Genomic DNA, 12,826 nt, shown 5'->3' with positions numbered 1-12,826 from the left:
GGCCGGCTTACACAACAGAAATGTTTACAACGAGAAAAAAAGAAAGAGAGAGAGAGAGAGATCGACTCCTCTGATGGAAACCCGGGCAGCGCCGATGGATCCTGACTGCTAAATATACCGCGAACACGACATACGTGTACGTGAATCCGTGTGGTGAGAGCGAGAGGCCGAACAATCCCTTTTCGTGGTCGCAACTTGCAGCTCGGTGATCGAACCCCCGGAGCCGTGCGACTTTATTCTGTGTGGACAAACCAAGAAAGTCGTGTCGTTGTTTACCTCCAAATGCTGCTGGAATATAGTGTTGGCTCGTTATCACCTTGTACAAATAGTCTGTTGAACTTCGTGCTCTACATAGCCGGCTCTCCACGCTTCACCGGAGGGGGCGGGGGGAAGGGGCGGAGCTCCGGCCGGACTCCGCCCCCCCACCGCCCCCCACGGCCATTCAGGCACAGTGACGTCAGGTATGGTCCCGTTTTTTCTCTTCTGCGACATGCTTTGTTTTTTTGAGAGTTACCCATAGATGATTAAGAATTATAATAATTATAATAATTATAATAATGATGCTGACAATAATAATAACAATGCAAATAATAATGATGATAATATTAAAGAATAATACCTGTTGAATGTATATATAGTAATAAACTTATTAAAAGTGATGGATGTAGTAATGTAAATGTTCTGTACATATGGTCTTAAATATTTATATATTTTGTAACTAAAGAATCATTATTTGTATAACATGATGTAGAGATAGGGAGACTTGCATGTTGATTTCGTTGTTGTCGTCTCATACAGAAAATAAAGTGTACTTCAATGAACAACCAGCAGGCGTTCTGATTGGTCGTCTTGAGTGACATCCGGCTCAGTTCAGGGTTCACCCTCCACTTTGATGGCCACGTCGAACACACCGGGGACATGTTTTAAACCATTTAATAGCCGACATTTAAACGGCAATAAAACACACAAAACAAACATAATGCTGTGATCCAAGTTTAACAATAACAACAATGAACACAAGACGTGTGAAATTTAAATCAACATTTGAATGCTGAACAGCTGTTTATTTTATTTGTTTGCATGTGTACTCATTGTGTTTACAGCTGGTACTTCTGCAGATATACATATATTATTATAATATTGTTAATATTATTATCATAATCATCATAGGTATTAGTGGATTTCGATTACCGTGGCGGACGCGTAGGATCGTTTCCGACTTGCGTGATCCAAACATTTCCAAAGACTTTAAGACTGTTGTCGAGTCCAAAAGTCCAAATTTATTGAGAAAAGATAGATGTAATATTTTCTAGTATTCAAAACATGTTTTTATTGTACCGCTTTAATCCATATTTGTTGGTGTTTAGCCTTTTCAAAAACAACTTTTTCCCTGCGGTCAAAAACAAACAAACGTTGTGCTGGCAATCTTTCCCAGAATCCTCTAATGACCATTTCACATGCCGTGAGGAACTTTCACTTTATTTATTTGGCATACTTCCCACCAGACACTTGGATCATTTAACTACGCACAATAGGGCCAAAAAGACGGCTTAACATAAACGGTGACTAAACCAGGACCCTGAAACCGACTCGCCTCAAAAGGAACATAAATCATCTTTAATTCCGCGCTCGAGACAAATGGAGGAGCCGCTCCAGGTGCCAAAAAAATACAAAGTACAGCTGAGCCTGATGGGAATGTCCCTGCTTTTGACGGTATTTGTCTGTAAACCAAATATTGGGACAAATTAACATTTTCAACATACGACGGAGCGAGAGGAATACCAATCAGAGAGTAGGATTCATCCTCTGGTTACTATGGATATCTGTACCAAATGCCATGGCAATCCATCCCATAGTTGTCTAGAAAAAAAAAAAGGTGTCGCTGGTATGACAAAAATATTTGAATTGAATCTTTAAAAAGCAATACGATTGGCTTTAGAGAGTAGCATTTTTACTGACTTACCTAAATGATGTGTTAGTTATTATAGTCCTACAATTCCCATAATGCAACTGGATAGCATCTTTCATTAGACCCTCCATGCCTGGTAAACACGCATCTTTCTCTCCACACCTCCAGTTTGTAATTCAGGCTTTCTGTCAAACTGTCTGACAGTTGTTTTTCACAGGCCGAATAAGAGGATTATTATTATTATTAGTATTAATAATAATAAGTGAAATTGGTGGACTGCCCCTTTAAGAACCGTGAGTACAATACTTTCACTTCCGGTGCGTTCCTGAATAATCTCAAACATGTCTTTGACATATTTATGCTGCAATTTCCTGTTACGGGCCGACATTTAGGCCGATAGTTTTATAATGATCCGTTCAGGTCAAACATCAAAAGGACTTTCTTCTACAAACATTTAAACTCTACTCATTCACGTATTCATGCCACGACTTCATTTTGTCTTGCCCATAAAAGCGATGAACAAAAAAGAAAAGAAAAAAAGAAATCACCAAATGTTTGAAACGCACTTTTAATATGCCGTAAACAAAATGTCAAAATCAGTGAAACACAAATTTCAAATATATATAAAAAATAAAAAAAAATTTCAAAATCAATTTGACTTCTTCACAAGTGCTATTATTTAAAGACAAAACCAGCTCATATTTGCATCATAAATCATCAAACTCTTAAAATTAAAAGCAGTATAAAAAAAAATTAAAAGAAATCTGCAAATCACAATCAAAGTTGACTTTTGATGTTTTTTTCGACTGTAAAACACGAAAAAAAAAAAAAAAAACACAATCTAGAGCGGTGCATTCAGTAGAGCTTTGGTGTGTGTGTGTGTGTGTGTGTGTGTGTGTGTGTGTGGGTGTGTGCAACAACCACTGCTGTCATGTTCGACTGCATGAATACGAACCATCGTTAGCCCATTGACGAAATCCAAATTACACATAAATCATCCAAATATAATTATTGGCTCTGCATGGACATCCCACTCCCCCTTCCACCATTCCCTGCAGGCTATATGCTGCTTTTTAAATTGATGTAATGTGGGCTATCGATGCAATTTACTTTGAACATTTACATGATTAAAGAGGCCGCTTTCAGTAATCATTTAAGCAGCAACATAAAAAGACTGTATGCAAACTCAAAGTAAACTTTTAGTGTCTGTAATATTATTGAAGTTACGCTGCGGAGTAAGCAGCTCTGTTAGGTTCACATTAGAGAGAATGTAAGTTATAAGTCTCCGCATAAATTATGCATTATTTCACCCATCTATTGATCCGCATGTTCATTTCTTGTGACGCGACCTGCAGTGCACTCGGCGGTGTCCTGAGTCGCTGAAGAAGGAGTCAGCTGTCACTCAACGGCTGTCAAAAAAACAAAAACAAAAAAAAAGGCAATAAAAAGCAACCACCAGAGGTCTTCTGAGCATGCAGTCAAAAGTATTATTCAGAATGTGAGACGCACACTCATTTCACAGTCGCACGAGCGATCACGTTGATTTTTCCCGGCGGAGATAACGACACAAAAGCAGATCACACGAGATGGTATTATAAATATAATTTATGCCCCCCCCCCCCCTGGACTAGCGAGGCGGCGTCTCCCTGGAGTCGTAGTCCTCGATGAACTTCTCCATGCCTTCCACGCAGCGCTTGCCGATGTCCCGGAGGTTCTCCTGCAGCGCGGACTGGATGGACAGCTCCAGGGTGGGATCCTTCGCTATCAGCATCTTGGCCACCAGGCCGAACATTTCACACTCCTGATAGTACACCTGCAAAACACACACACACACACACACACACGCATGAGGGATTTGAGGACAAATGGGTTGAAAGTGAGATGGGGGGGGGGTTAATGGCCGAACAGAAGAGATGATGGAGGGAGAGAAGTCCTGTCATGCGGTTCCAATTACCACTGAATGGATTAACAACCCGCGGGGGAGAAAAAAAATGAAAAGGAACGCTCGCATGCATGTTCACGAGTGTCGAAAGCGTCTGTATTCACAGTTTTGTGGACGTTTCTGCATCAGCTACCTGTTGCCAGACTCTTTATTTTTACTCGGATGAGATACGATATACTTTTAATATCGCCTGAGGGGAAAGAAAGCTTTGTTGTTGTGGATCCACGGCAGATAAAAACGTACAACGCAAAGCTTCCATTTAAAAAAAGCCCCCCCTCCACCCACGGTCAACCTCCTGGAGAACCTTCACGGTTCAGAGGCAGGAATGGATTGTTTGTAAAGGTTCAGCTCTCACTGGGACCCTGAATCTGAAGAGCTGGCGCTCAGCCGTGACGGCATCGGGCTGTTATCCCGTGTCTTATAACACTCTCTTATAAGTGTACGGTGAAATAACAACTTCTGCTCCATAACCCCCCCCCCCCCGAAAGAAATACATCCTCTGCTGCAATGCCTCTATAATCCTGCAACCACGGAGATATGAAAAGCAAGAGGCCATCTTTTCCTGTCAAGTGGGTGGACACACACACACACACACACACACACACACACACACACACACAGTGTGGGAGCTTCTTGTGAGACAGGTGAGCCGCGATAATAAGCTTCATTTCGCTTCTTCTTCTTTTTTTTTGCTAAACTAGGGAAAACGCCAGCTATCACGTCGACCATTGACGAAGACTCTCTTCGTCTTCGTCTTTGTTCGGGCTCAGCAGAGTGAAGACAACAAGGACACCTCGTGTTGCCTCGGGCTCTGCATTTCAAATAAATGTATGTTTAGACTCCAGAAAACAAATCTCGTCTCTCGTCTCCCGGCGCTTTCCAAGATCTTTCCCTCTGTCGCTCGTTCTCTAATCCCGGCTCCTCTTATCTCTCCTCCTCCTCTTTCTAACCAACCCTTCTCCCCAAAGGTGTGTGTGTGTGTGTGCGTGTGTGTGTGTGTGTGTGTGTGTGTGTGTGTTTACGTAACGACACTCTGCTACCTCGTCTATCTCTCTCCTCTTCTTTTGGATGGCTCGGTCTCTCGTTGCCGTCTGGCTGGCGGTCGAAGGCGGATCCCCTTCTCGGCTTCGTTCACGCTCGCTGCCTTTGGCCCCCGTGTGATCTCGCTGCCAGCTCTGGTTCCTGTCGGTCTGGAACAACGAAAGAAATGGAAACCCCCCCCCGCACCCCCCAAAAAAAGTTGGAACTTTGTACAGTTTTTGCCAAAAAACACCACCGATGCTGACGGAGCTGCGAATGACCAGAAGATGACTAAAAGTGAAACACGTCAACTTAAAACACTGCTGAGAGGGAATTATGAGCTCAGCATGTTGGCTAAACATGTCAAATAAAAAAAAAGGGTGTTAGGAAACTAAATTACAACTGTCATATCTTACAATGTTTTTTTTACAGCGTTCCTTTAGAGTCGGGTGTGTCTTTATTCACCGTTACAATCATTAAAAAGCTAAACCAGCACGTGTAAACACGCAGTACACCTTCAGTAGCTAGCATGGCATCGACGTGCTAACGTTCTCTGCTTATGTTAGCGCCAGTTTTTTTTTTTACGTGGACACGTAACTTTTAAGAAACGCACATCTTCTTGTGTCACTATTACACAACGTGTTTTTGGCTTTATTAATAGTTTTTTTTTTAAACCCATGGTAATGATTTAGAGGCCTAGTTATGAAGAACTGCTTAGGTTCCCTCTCGCCAATTTAATCAGTGTTGTTTCCAGATGCAGCAGCAACAACAACAACAACAACAACAACAACAACAAAAAGCTGTGAAAACCCAAAGTAAACTACCTGCCCAGCACCAAGAAGCAGACGCACAGTTAGCGACTGGCTGCTGGACAGCTAACGAGACCAAAAACAGAGCAAAAAGAGGAGGAGATATGAAGGCTGACGTTCATCAGGTGGCTAGAAATACGTCTCTAAACTAATGCTGATGTTGCTCTGTGTTACGTGTCCACGTAAAAAAAAAAAAACGTGGTGCTAACATAAGCTGAGAACGTTAGCACGTCTATGCTATGCTAGCTACTGAAGGTGTACAGCGTGTTTACACGTGCTGGTTTAGCTTTTTTAAATGATTGTGTCTTTTCACTCTTGATTCTCTCTGTCCTCTTACGACTCGAAAGGTCCGCAAGTCCTCTCCGGCTCCGTGGTTGTCCGAACCGGTGCGCGCCGAGAGAGCCACTATGCGAGCATCGGAAAGGAAATGTCGAAAATCCAAACACACCAGTGACCTGCTCGCCTATCAATCTCTTCTCTCCTCCTTCTCTGCGTCCATCTCTGCAGCCAAAAGTCTGTTCTACCAATCCAGAATCGAATCGTCTTTATCTAACCCTAAAAAGCTCTTCTCTATTTTTTCCAACCTCCTTGACCCCCCTGGTTCCCCCCTCCCTCCCCCTTCTACCAAGCCACTTTGTTGACTACTTTACAAAAAAGATAGACGACATACGCTCCTCATTTACTAATCCATCTTCCATAACTACACCTCCAGTAACTTCACCTTCTTCCCCCTTGTTTTCCTCTTTTATCCCCCTGTCTCCTAATCAAGTTCTTACCTTGGTAACCTCTGCCCGCCCAACCACCTGCCCCCTTGACCCCATCCCTTCTCACATTCTCCAGTCTATTGCTCCTGACCTTCTTCCCTTTCTCACCCATCTTATCAACACCTCCCTCTCAACCGTCTGTTTCCCTAACTCTCTGAAGGAGGCAAGAGTCAACCCTCTCCTGAAGAAACCCACTCTCGACCCATCTGAAGTCAACAACTACAGACCTGTCTCTCTCCTTCCCTTCCTCTCCAAAACTCTAGAGCGAGCTATCTTTAACCAAGTCTCCTCCTTTCTTCACAGTAACAACCTTCTAGACCCCCACCAGTCTGGATTCAAGACAGGCCACTCAACAGAGACTGCCCTCCTTGCTGTCTCTGAGCAGCTTCACACTGCTAGAGCAGCCTCTCTCTCCTCTGTCCTCATCCTTCTAGACCTTTCCGCTGCCTTTGACACAGTGAACCACCATATCCTCATGTCCTCCCTCCAGGACCTGGGTATCTCAGGCACCGCGCTCTCCCTCTTCTCATCCTACCTCACCGACCGCTCTTACCGGGTAACCTGGAGAGGATCTGTGTCTGAGCCTTGTCCTCTGACTACTGGGGTCCCTCAGGGTTCAGTCCTTGGTCCTCTCCTCTTCTCTCTGTACACCAACTCTCTTGGCTCTGTCATTCACTTGCATGGCTTCACCTACCACAGCTATGCTGATGACACCCAACTGATCCTCTCGTTTCCCCAATCTGAAACACAGGTAGCAGCATGAATCTCTGCCTGTCTGACCGACATCTCTCAGTGGATGTCCGCTCACCACCTGAAAATTAACCCGGACAAGACTGAACTTCTCCTCCTTCCAGGAAAAGGCTCTCCCACCCACGACCTGACTATTAACTTCCACAACTCAGTGTTGGCTCCGACTCCGACTGCCAGGAACCTCGGTGTGACACTCGACAGTCAACTCTCCCTGACTGCCAACATCAGGAGAATCCGACCTCTTCTCACTCAGAAGGCGGCACAGGTTCTGGTCCAGGCTCTGGTCATCTCACGGCTAGACTACTGTAACTCCCTCCTGGCAGGTCTACCTGCTAATGCCATTCGACCTCTACAGCTCATCCAGAATGCAGCTGCTCGACTGGTCTTCAACCTTCCGAAATGTACCCACACTACTCCGCTCCTCCGCGACCTTCACTGGTTACCGGTGGCCGCCCGCATCTGCTTCAAAACATTTGTACTTGCGTACCGTGCTGCGAACAGATCGGGTCCGGTCTACATCCAGGACATGGTCTAACCTCACACCCCAGCTCGTTCACTTCGCTCGGCTTCTGCCAATCGGCTGGTAGCTCCGTCACTTTTTGCTGTGCTGGCTCCTCATTGGTGGAACGAGCTCCCCATTGACATCAGGACAGCAGAAAGTCTCTACATCTTCCGTCGCAAACTAAAAACACATTTTTTTATACCTTGAATCGACTATACCTTGAATAGGGAAGGTAGAGCTGTAGTAGCACTCTAGTAGCACTTAAATGGCTCTTACGGATAGCACTTTGTAGTTTAACGTTCCTCCGCGACCTTCACTAGTTACCGGTGGCCGCCCGCATCTGCTTCAAAACATTGGTACTTGCGTACCGTGCTGCGAACAGATCGGGTCCGGTCTACATCCAGGACATGGTAAAACGTACATCCAGGACATGGTCTAACCGTACACCCCAGCCCGTTCACTTCGCTCGGCTTCTGCCAATCGGCTTGTAGCTCCTTCACTTCGAGCTAAACACTCAACAAAATCACGACTGTTTGCTGTGCTGGCTCCTCATTGGTGGAACGAGCTCCCCATTGACATCAGGACAGCAGAAAGTCTCTACATCTTCCGTCGCAAACTAAAAACACATCTTTTTCGACTATACCTTGAATAGGGAAGGGAGAGCCGTAGTAGCACTTAAATGTCCCTTACGGATAGCACTTTGTTGTTTAGCACTTTAGTAGCACTTAAACGGCACGTACGGATAGTACTCTAGTTTAACGTTATTGAAGAGATTGTACTTGCTTGATTCTTGTTGTTCTGAGTTTGGACTCATGGTTTAATGCACTTATTGTAAGTCGCTTTGGATAAAAGCGTCAGCTAAATGACATGTAATGTAATGTAATGTAATGGTCGTACTTTAATGAATCTAGACAACAAATCTCACTAAACAAGTAGACATCGACGTTAACCATTATGTTGACCGACATTAGCGACGTGCAATACAATAAGCAATTCTGTCCAAAGACATAATAATACTGGTGTATTGTGTTGTCAACCGCTCAAGATTGAATAACGACGATAAAAAAAATAAATAATAATATCTGAGACCAGCTAATCTTTGTCGGACTCCTCCCTTCAACACTGGCGGTGATTCATCATCTGAGATTATCGGGCCGGCCCGAGAAACGCATGCGATCGTTTGATTTTCCTGCAGCACCTGAACCGTCAAGTCTCCGCTATGAGCTCACGGCTAAATACACAAAACAGAAGCACACGTCTCCCTCGACAATGTACTATAAACAATATATCGCTAGAACGATTATGGGGTGAATCAATAAAGTCAATAAACGGAAGAAAAGAAACTATCTGCTACTATTTTGATGATTGATTGATTCATTTTTCAAAAAATAATGCCAAATATTGCCAAATTGCGTGCTGCTTTTCTTGGTTTTTTACGTCATTGCATCTTTGGTTTGGACAAGCCTTGAATAAATCAAGCTAATTAACTGATTAAATGATAATGAAAATAATGCTCAATTACAGCCCCCCCAATATTTATTTTGTTTTACCATGTTTTATTAGGACGGAATCCAAATCACTTTCATCGTCAAATGTTTTATTTGCTCTCCCGTCTCCTAGAAAACTCTGCATAGTGCATTTTTAAAAAAGGATCTCGTGGAGCACTTTTAATTAAAATAGCAAACCAGAAGGAGGAGAATCAGGTTTTCTGCTGGTTAACTTACAGTGAACTGCGCGTCCTTGTCTCTGCTGGAAGAGGATCTGGGTACGAAAGGTCTGCTAGCTGGAACACAGGAAAGAAAAACAAGCCTGTAAAGCTGGCCTTGTGTTCCTATACACCCGCATAGAGGCACATGCAGCACCTATAGGTGTATATTTAGACCGCCATTGATGCTTAAAGCCCCTCAGCATTCGCTCCCTTTATCTTCAGCATCCTGTTAAGGCTTTGTTTTTGTTATCTTCTCCTTCTTGCAATTATCTGGTACCAACAAATCAATATCAATCAGCAGAATCTGTGCTGATATTTGGGAATTTTGCATTGTAATATTGGACTGCCGTGTTTCTATGTGAAGCAAGAGTTATGATTTGGCTCATTATATACTGCTGGTGTGTGTGTGTGTGTATATATATATATATATATATACACACACACACACACACAAGCGATGAGTCACCATCATCGCACCATCACTCAGGCACACAAAAAAACCTGTTCCACACTCACACATACACAAACACACACCTCCACAGTGCTGCAGTGTGCGCACAGATACAGTGCCGTGGTGCAAGAGAGAAGATTAAAAAACAACAACAACAAAAACACGCAGTACCAACAGCTCAGTCTGTTTAGAACAACACATTCGTACAAGGGAGGAACATCAACACAAACATTCACGCCGTGTGTTGGAACCGAGGGAACGTGATGGGAACAGCACGTGAAGCCCCTCCTGTGTACTTCCAGAGTCCCACTGACAAAAGATGAGGTCGTCCTCAAGTGTCTAATGAGTCTGAGGTTATAACATATAGTGTGTGATGCATCCATCGCATCACGATCCACCTATTGAATCCCGGGAGGAAAAAAAAGCTTCTCCGTGGTCGCCATTACGCAACACTGGTTTGTTGCAACCAGAGTGAGACTTCCTCCCAACCCACCAGATACCACGCCGATGCCCTCCAAAATATTCTCAATGCAAAGTGTCCATGGAGGATGTGCACGCTTGAGCCTCTGCTGCCACCCGGTGGCCATGCGATTAAGTGCACGGTGGTACCGAGAAGCTTGTAGAGGGGATTATTTAGGGAGGTATTCGTGCACCTCCTCCAAATCGGTAACGACCTTATTTCCACACGCGCTTCTCCCGCCATCGCTGTGGCTTTTCACGGACTTTTGAACTTGAAACTCACGGTTGTTCTGTTTCGGAGGGGACCCGCCGTCGCCGCCCTCCCTCTGGTCGTACCGCTCCCTCTCCCTCGGATCGATGGGGTGGAAATGATCCCTCCGGTGGGAGTGACCCTGGGGGCTGAACTGGTGGTGCCGCTGGTTGGCGAAGCCGGGTTTGTAGAACGAGTGGTCCTCCCTGGGAAAACTGAAGCGTTTGAGAAGAAGAAGAAGAAGAAGAAGAAGACGCTTACAGAAAATCGCCTCGTCATCAATTATTTTCTGGGGGTATCTCAGCGTAGATAGTCAACGGTCAGTCTTACTGAGGTCGGTGGAATCGCTCTTCGAACTTGGGCTTGTAGGAATTGGACAACCACGCCCTCGGCCTGGAGGGACTTCGCACTCTCCGGATCAGCCTCTTGGCGTCCTGTGTGGAGAGGTGGGGGGGGGGGGGAGGGTTAACGGGTTTTCACAAGAGGCCGCGGAAACAATCGCACGTGTTTTTTTTTAAAGTACATTTTGTGTGCACCTACGGTGAGAGACGCCGAGCTGTCGGCGGGCCTCTTGTCCAGGGACTCGTCCCCGTGCTCCCTGTACCGCAACGTGGAGCCCTGAGGAAATAAGCAAATATATATTATTGGCAACTATTTTTAAATCAGTAAATCGTCTTTAAAAAATAAATTAAAAAACATTCCCATGTTCCAGCTTCTCAAACGTTTTTTTGTAAAGATCAATTAATTCTTATCGATACATTTGAATGTGATAACAATAGAAGAGAGAGAAAGAAAGAGAGAGAGAACACACACAGAGAGAGAGAGAGAAATAAAGAGAGAGAGAACACACACAGAGAGAGAGAGAGAGAGATTCACCAATTCATTCTGGTCAAATAAACATGTTGTGACTTTATGACACAAACAAAAACAAGCTGCATCCCCTCAAAGACCAAACTGATGCTGAGACATGAGAGTTATGAGGGAAAATAAGTAGTTTTTAGTGTTTATTTTAAAGTTTTAAAACCGTATATTGGAGCCTCGGTCATTTAAAATATTATTAATATTATGACTCAGCGGTGCCCTCCGGCTAGTTAACTTCTCGCGGTGTCATTCTAAATAACTCTAATCAATAATAATAATAATAATAATTGTGACACGCTTTAGTCTCGTTATGGTTCAGCTCCATTTTAAATGACTTTTAAAACACGTTAAGTAGATCCAGTGGGTCAAAGTGCAACGTGACGCACCGGGGTCGTGTTGTCAGCTTGCTCGTTTGTTTGTTTGTTTGTTTGTTTGTTTGTTACCTTGCTCTGCTGCGCGTGGTCCATGCCCTGTCCCGTTGTGTTGTTTTTAAATGTGTTTTATTTCTCTCTGTGTGGCGACGAAGAAAACCAGGAAGCGCACGAGCTCTCCCGTTCTCGTGCTCGACCTGTTTAGATATCAGTCCGCCTCGAGGTTTCGTTTCGACTCTCCTTTATAAACTAGAACTTCTCACATTGTTCTCCGGTTTCCTGCTTTTGAATTATGTTTTGTTTATTTTATTTTACTTCCTCCTTTCTTTCTTTTTTTTTTTTTTTCTTCTGCAGCCGCCCAATCAGGTGCACGCGCGGTCATAAAGGCTGATGAGAAACTAACTGAGAGAGAGACGGGAGCGAGTTTAGGAGGCTCCTGAGAACACGCATGCGCGGTCCGAATTATTATTATTTATTTTTTTTGCGGTCGCACCTGTTTTACACCTGTGACAGGGCGTGTTTTTACCTGGAATTAATATGTTAACCTGGAATTAATGTTAACCTGGAATTAATATATTAACCTGGAATTAATGTGTTAACCTGTAATTAATGTGTTAACCTGTAATTAATGTGTTAACCTGTAATTAATGTTAACCTGTAATTAATGTTAACCTGTAATTAATGTGTTAACCTGTAATTAATGTTAACCTGTAATTAATGTGTTAACCTGGAATTAATGTTAACCTGGAATTAATGTGTTAACCTGGAATTAATGTTAACCTGGAATTAATGTGTTAACCTGGAATTAATGTTAACCTGGAATTAATGTTAACCTGGAATTAATGTGTTAATATGTATATATATTATTATAAACATTTAAAAGTGCCTTTTCTTCATATATAATATAATATATATATAATATTATGTATATATATTATATATATATATATTATATAGGCCTATTTATCACAAAAACTTTCATTTTTTAATGCCAAAGGAAACAACTGGCAAAAAGAAGAAAAAAGATTTA

At 43.4% G+C, this 12,826-nt stretch overlaps 1 protein-coding gene across 1 annotated transcript; it reads right to left on the bottom strand.

Moving 5' to 3' along the window:
- Nucleotides 1-2,466: 2,466 nt before the first annotated feature.
- On the bottom strand, nt 2,467-12,162 carry LOC117733988 (periphilin-1). Its single transcript, XM_034537998.1, has 7 exons — nt 11,869-12,162; nt 11,105-11,182; nt 10,895-10,998; nt 10,598-10,779; nt 9,421-9,479; nt 4,892-5,041; nt 2,467-3,722 (listed from the first exon to the last, which is right to left on the bottom strand). Exons 1-7 carry the CDS (start codon nt 11,890-11,892, stop codon nt 3,537-3,539), a joined length of 783 nt encoding a protein of 260 aa, XP_034393889.1. The 5' UTR covers nt 11,893-12,162; the 3' UTR covers nt 2,467-3,536.
- Between the last annotated feature and the right edge of the window lie 664 nt (nt 12,163-12,826).

This window comes from Cyclopterus lumpus, chromosome 7 (assembly GCF_009769545.1).
Source record: "Cyclopterus lumpus isolate fCycLum1 chromosome 7, fCycLum1.pri, whole genome shotgun sequence".
Lineage (NCBI taxonomy): Eukaryota > Metazoa > Chordata > Actinopteri > Perciformes > Cyclopteridae > Cyclopterus > Cyclopterus lumpus.
This window is presented reverse-complemented; position numbering and strand designations above follow the sequence as displayed.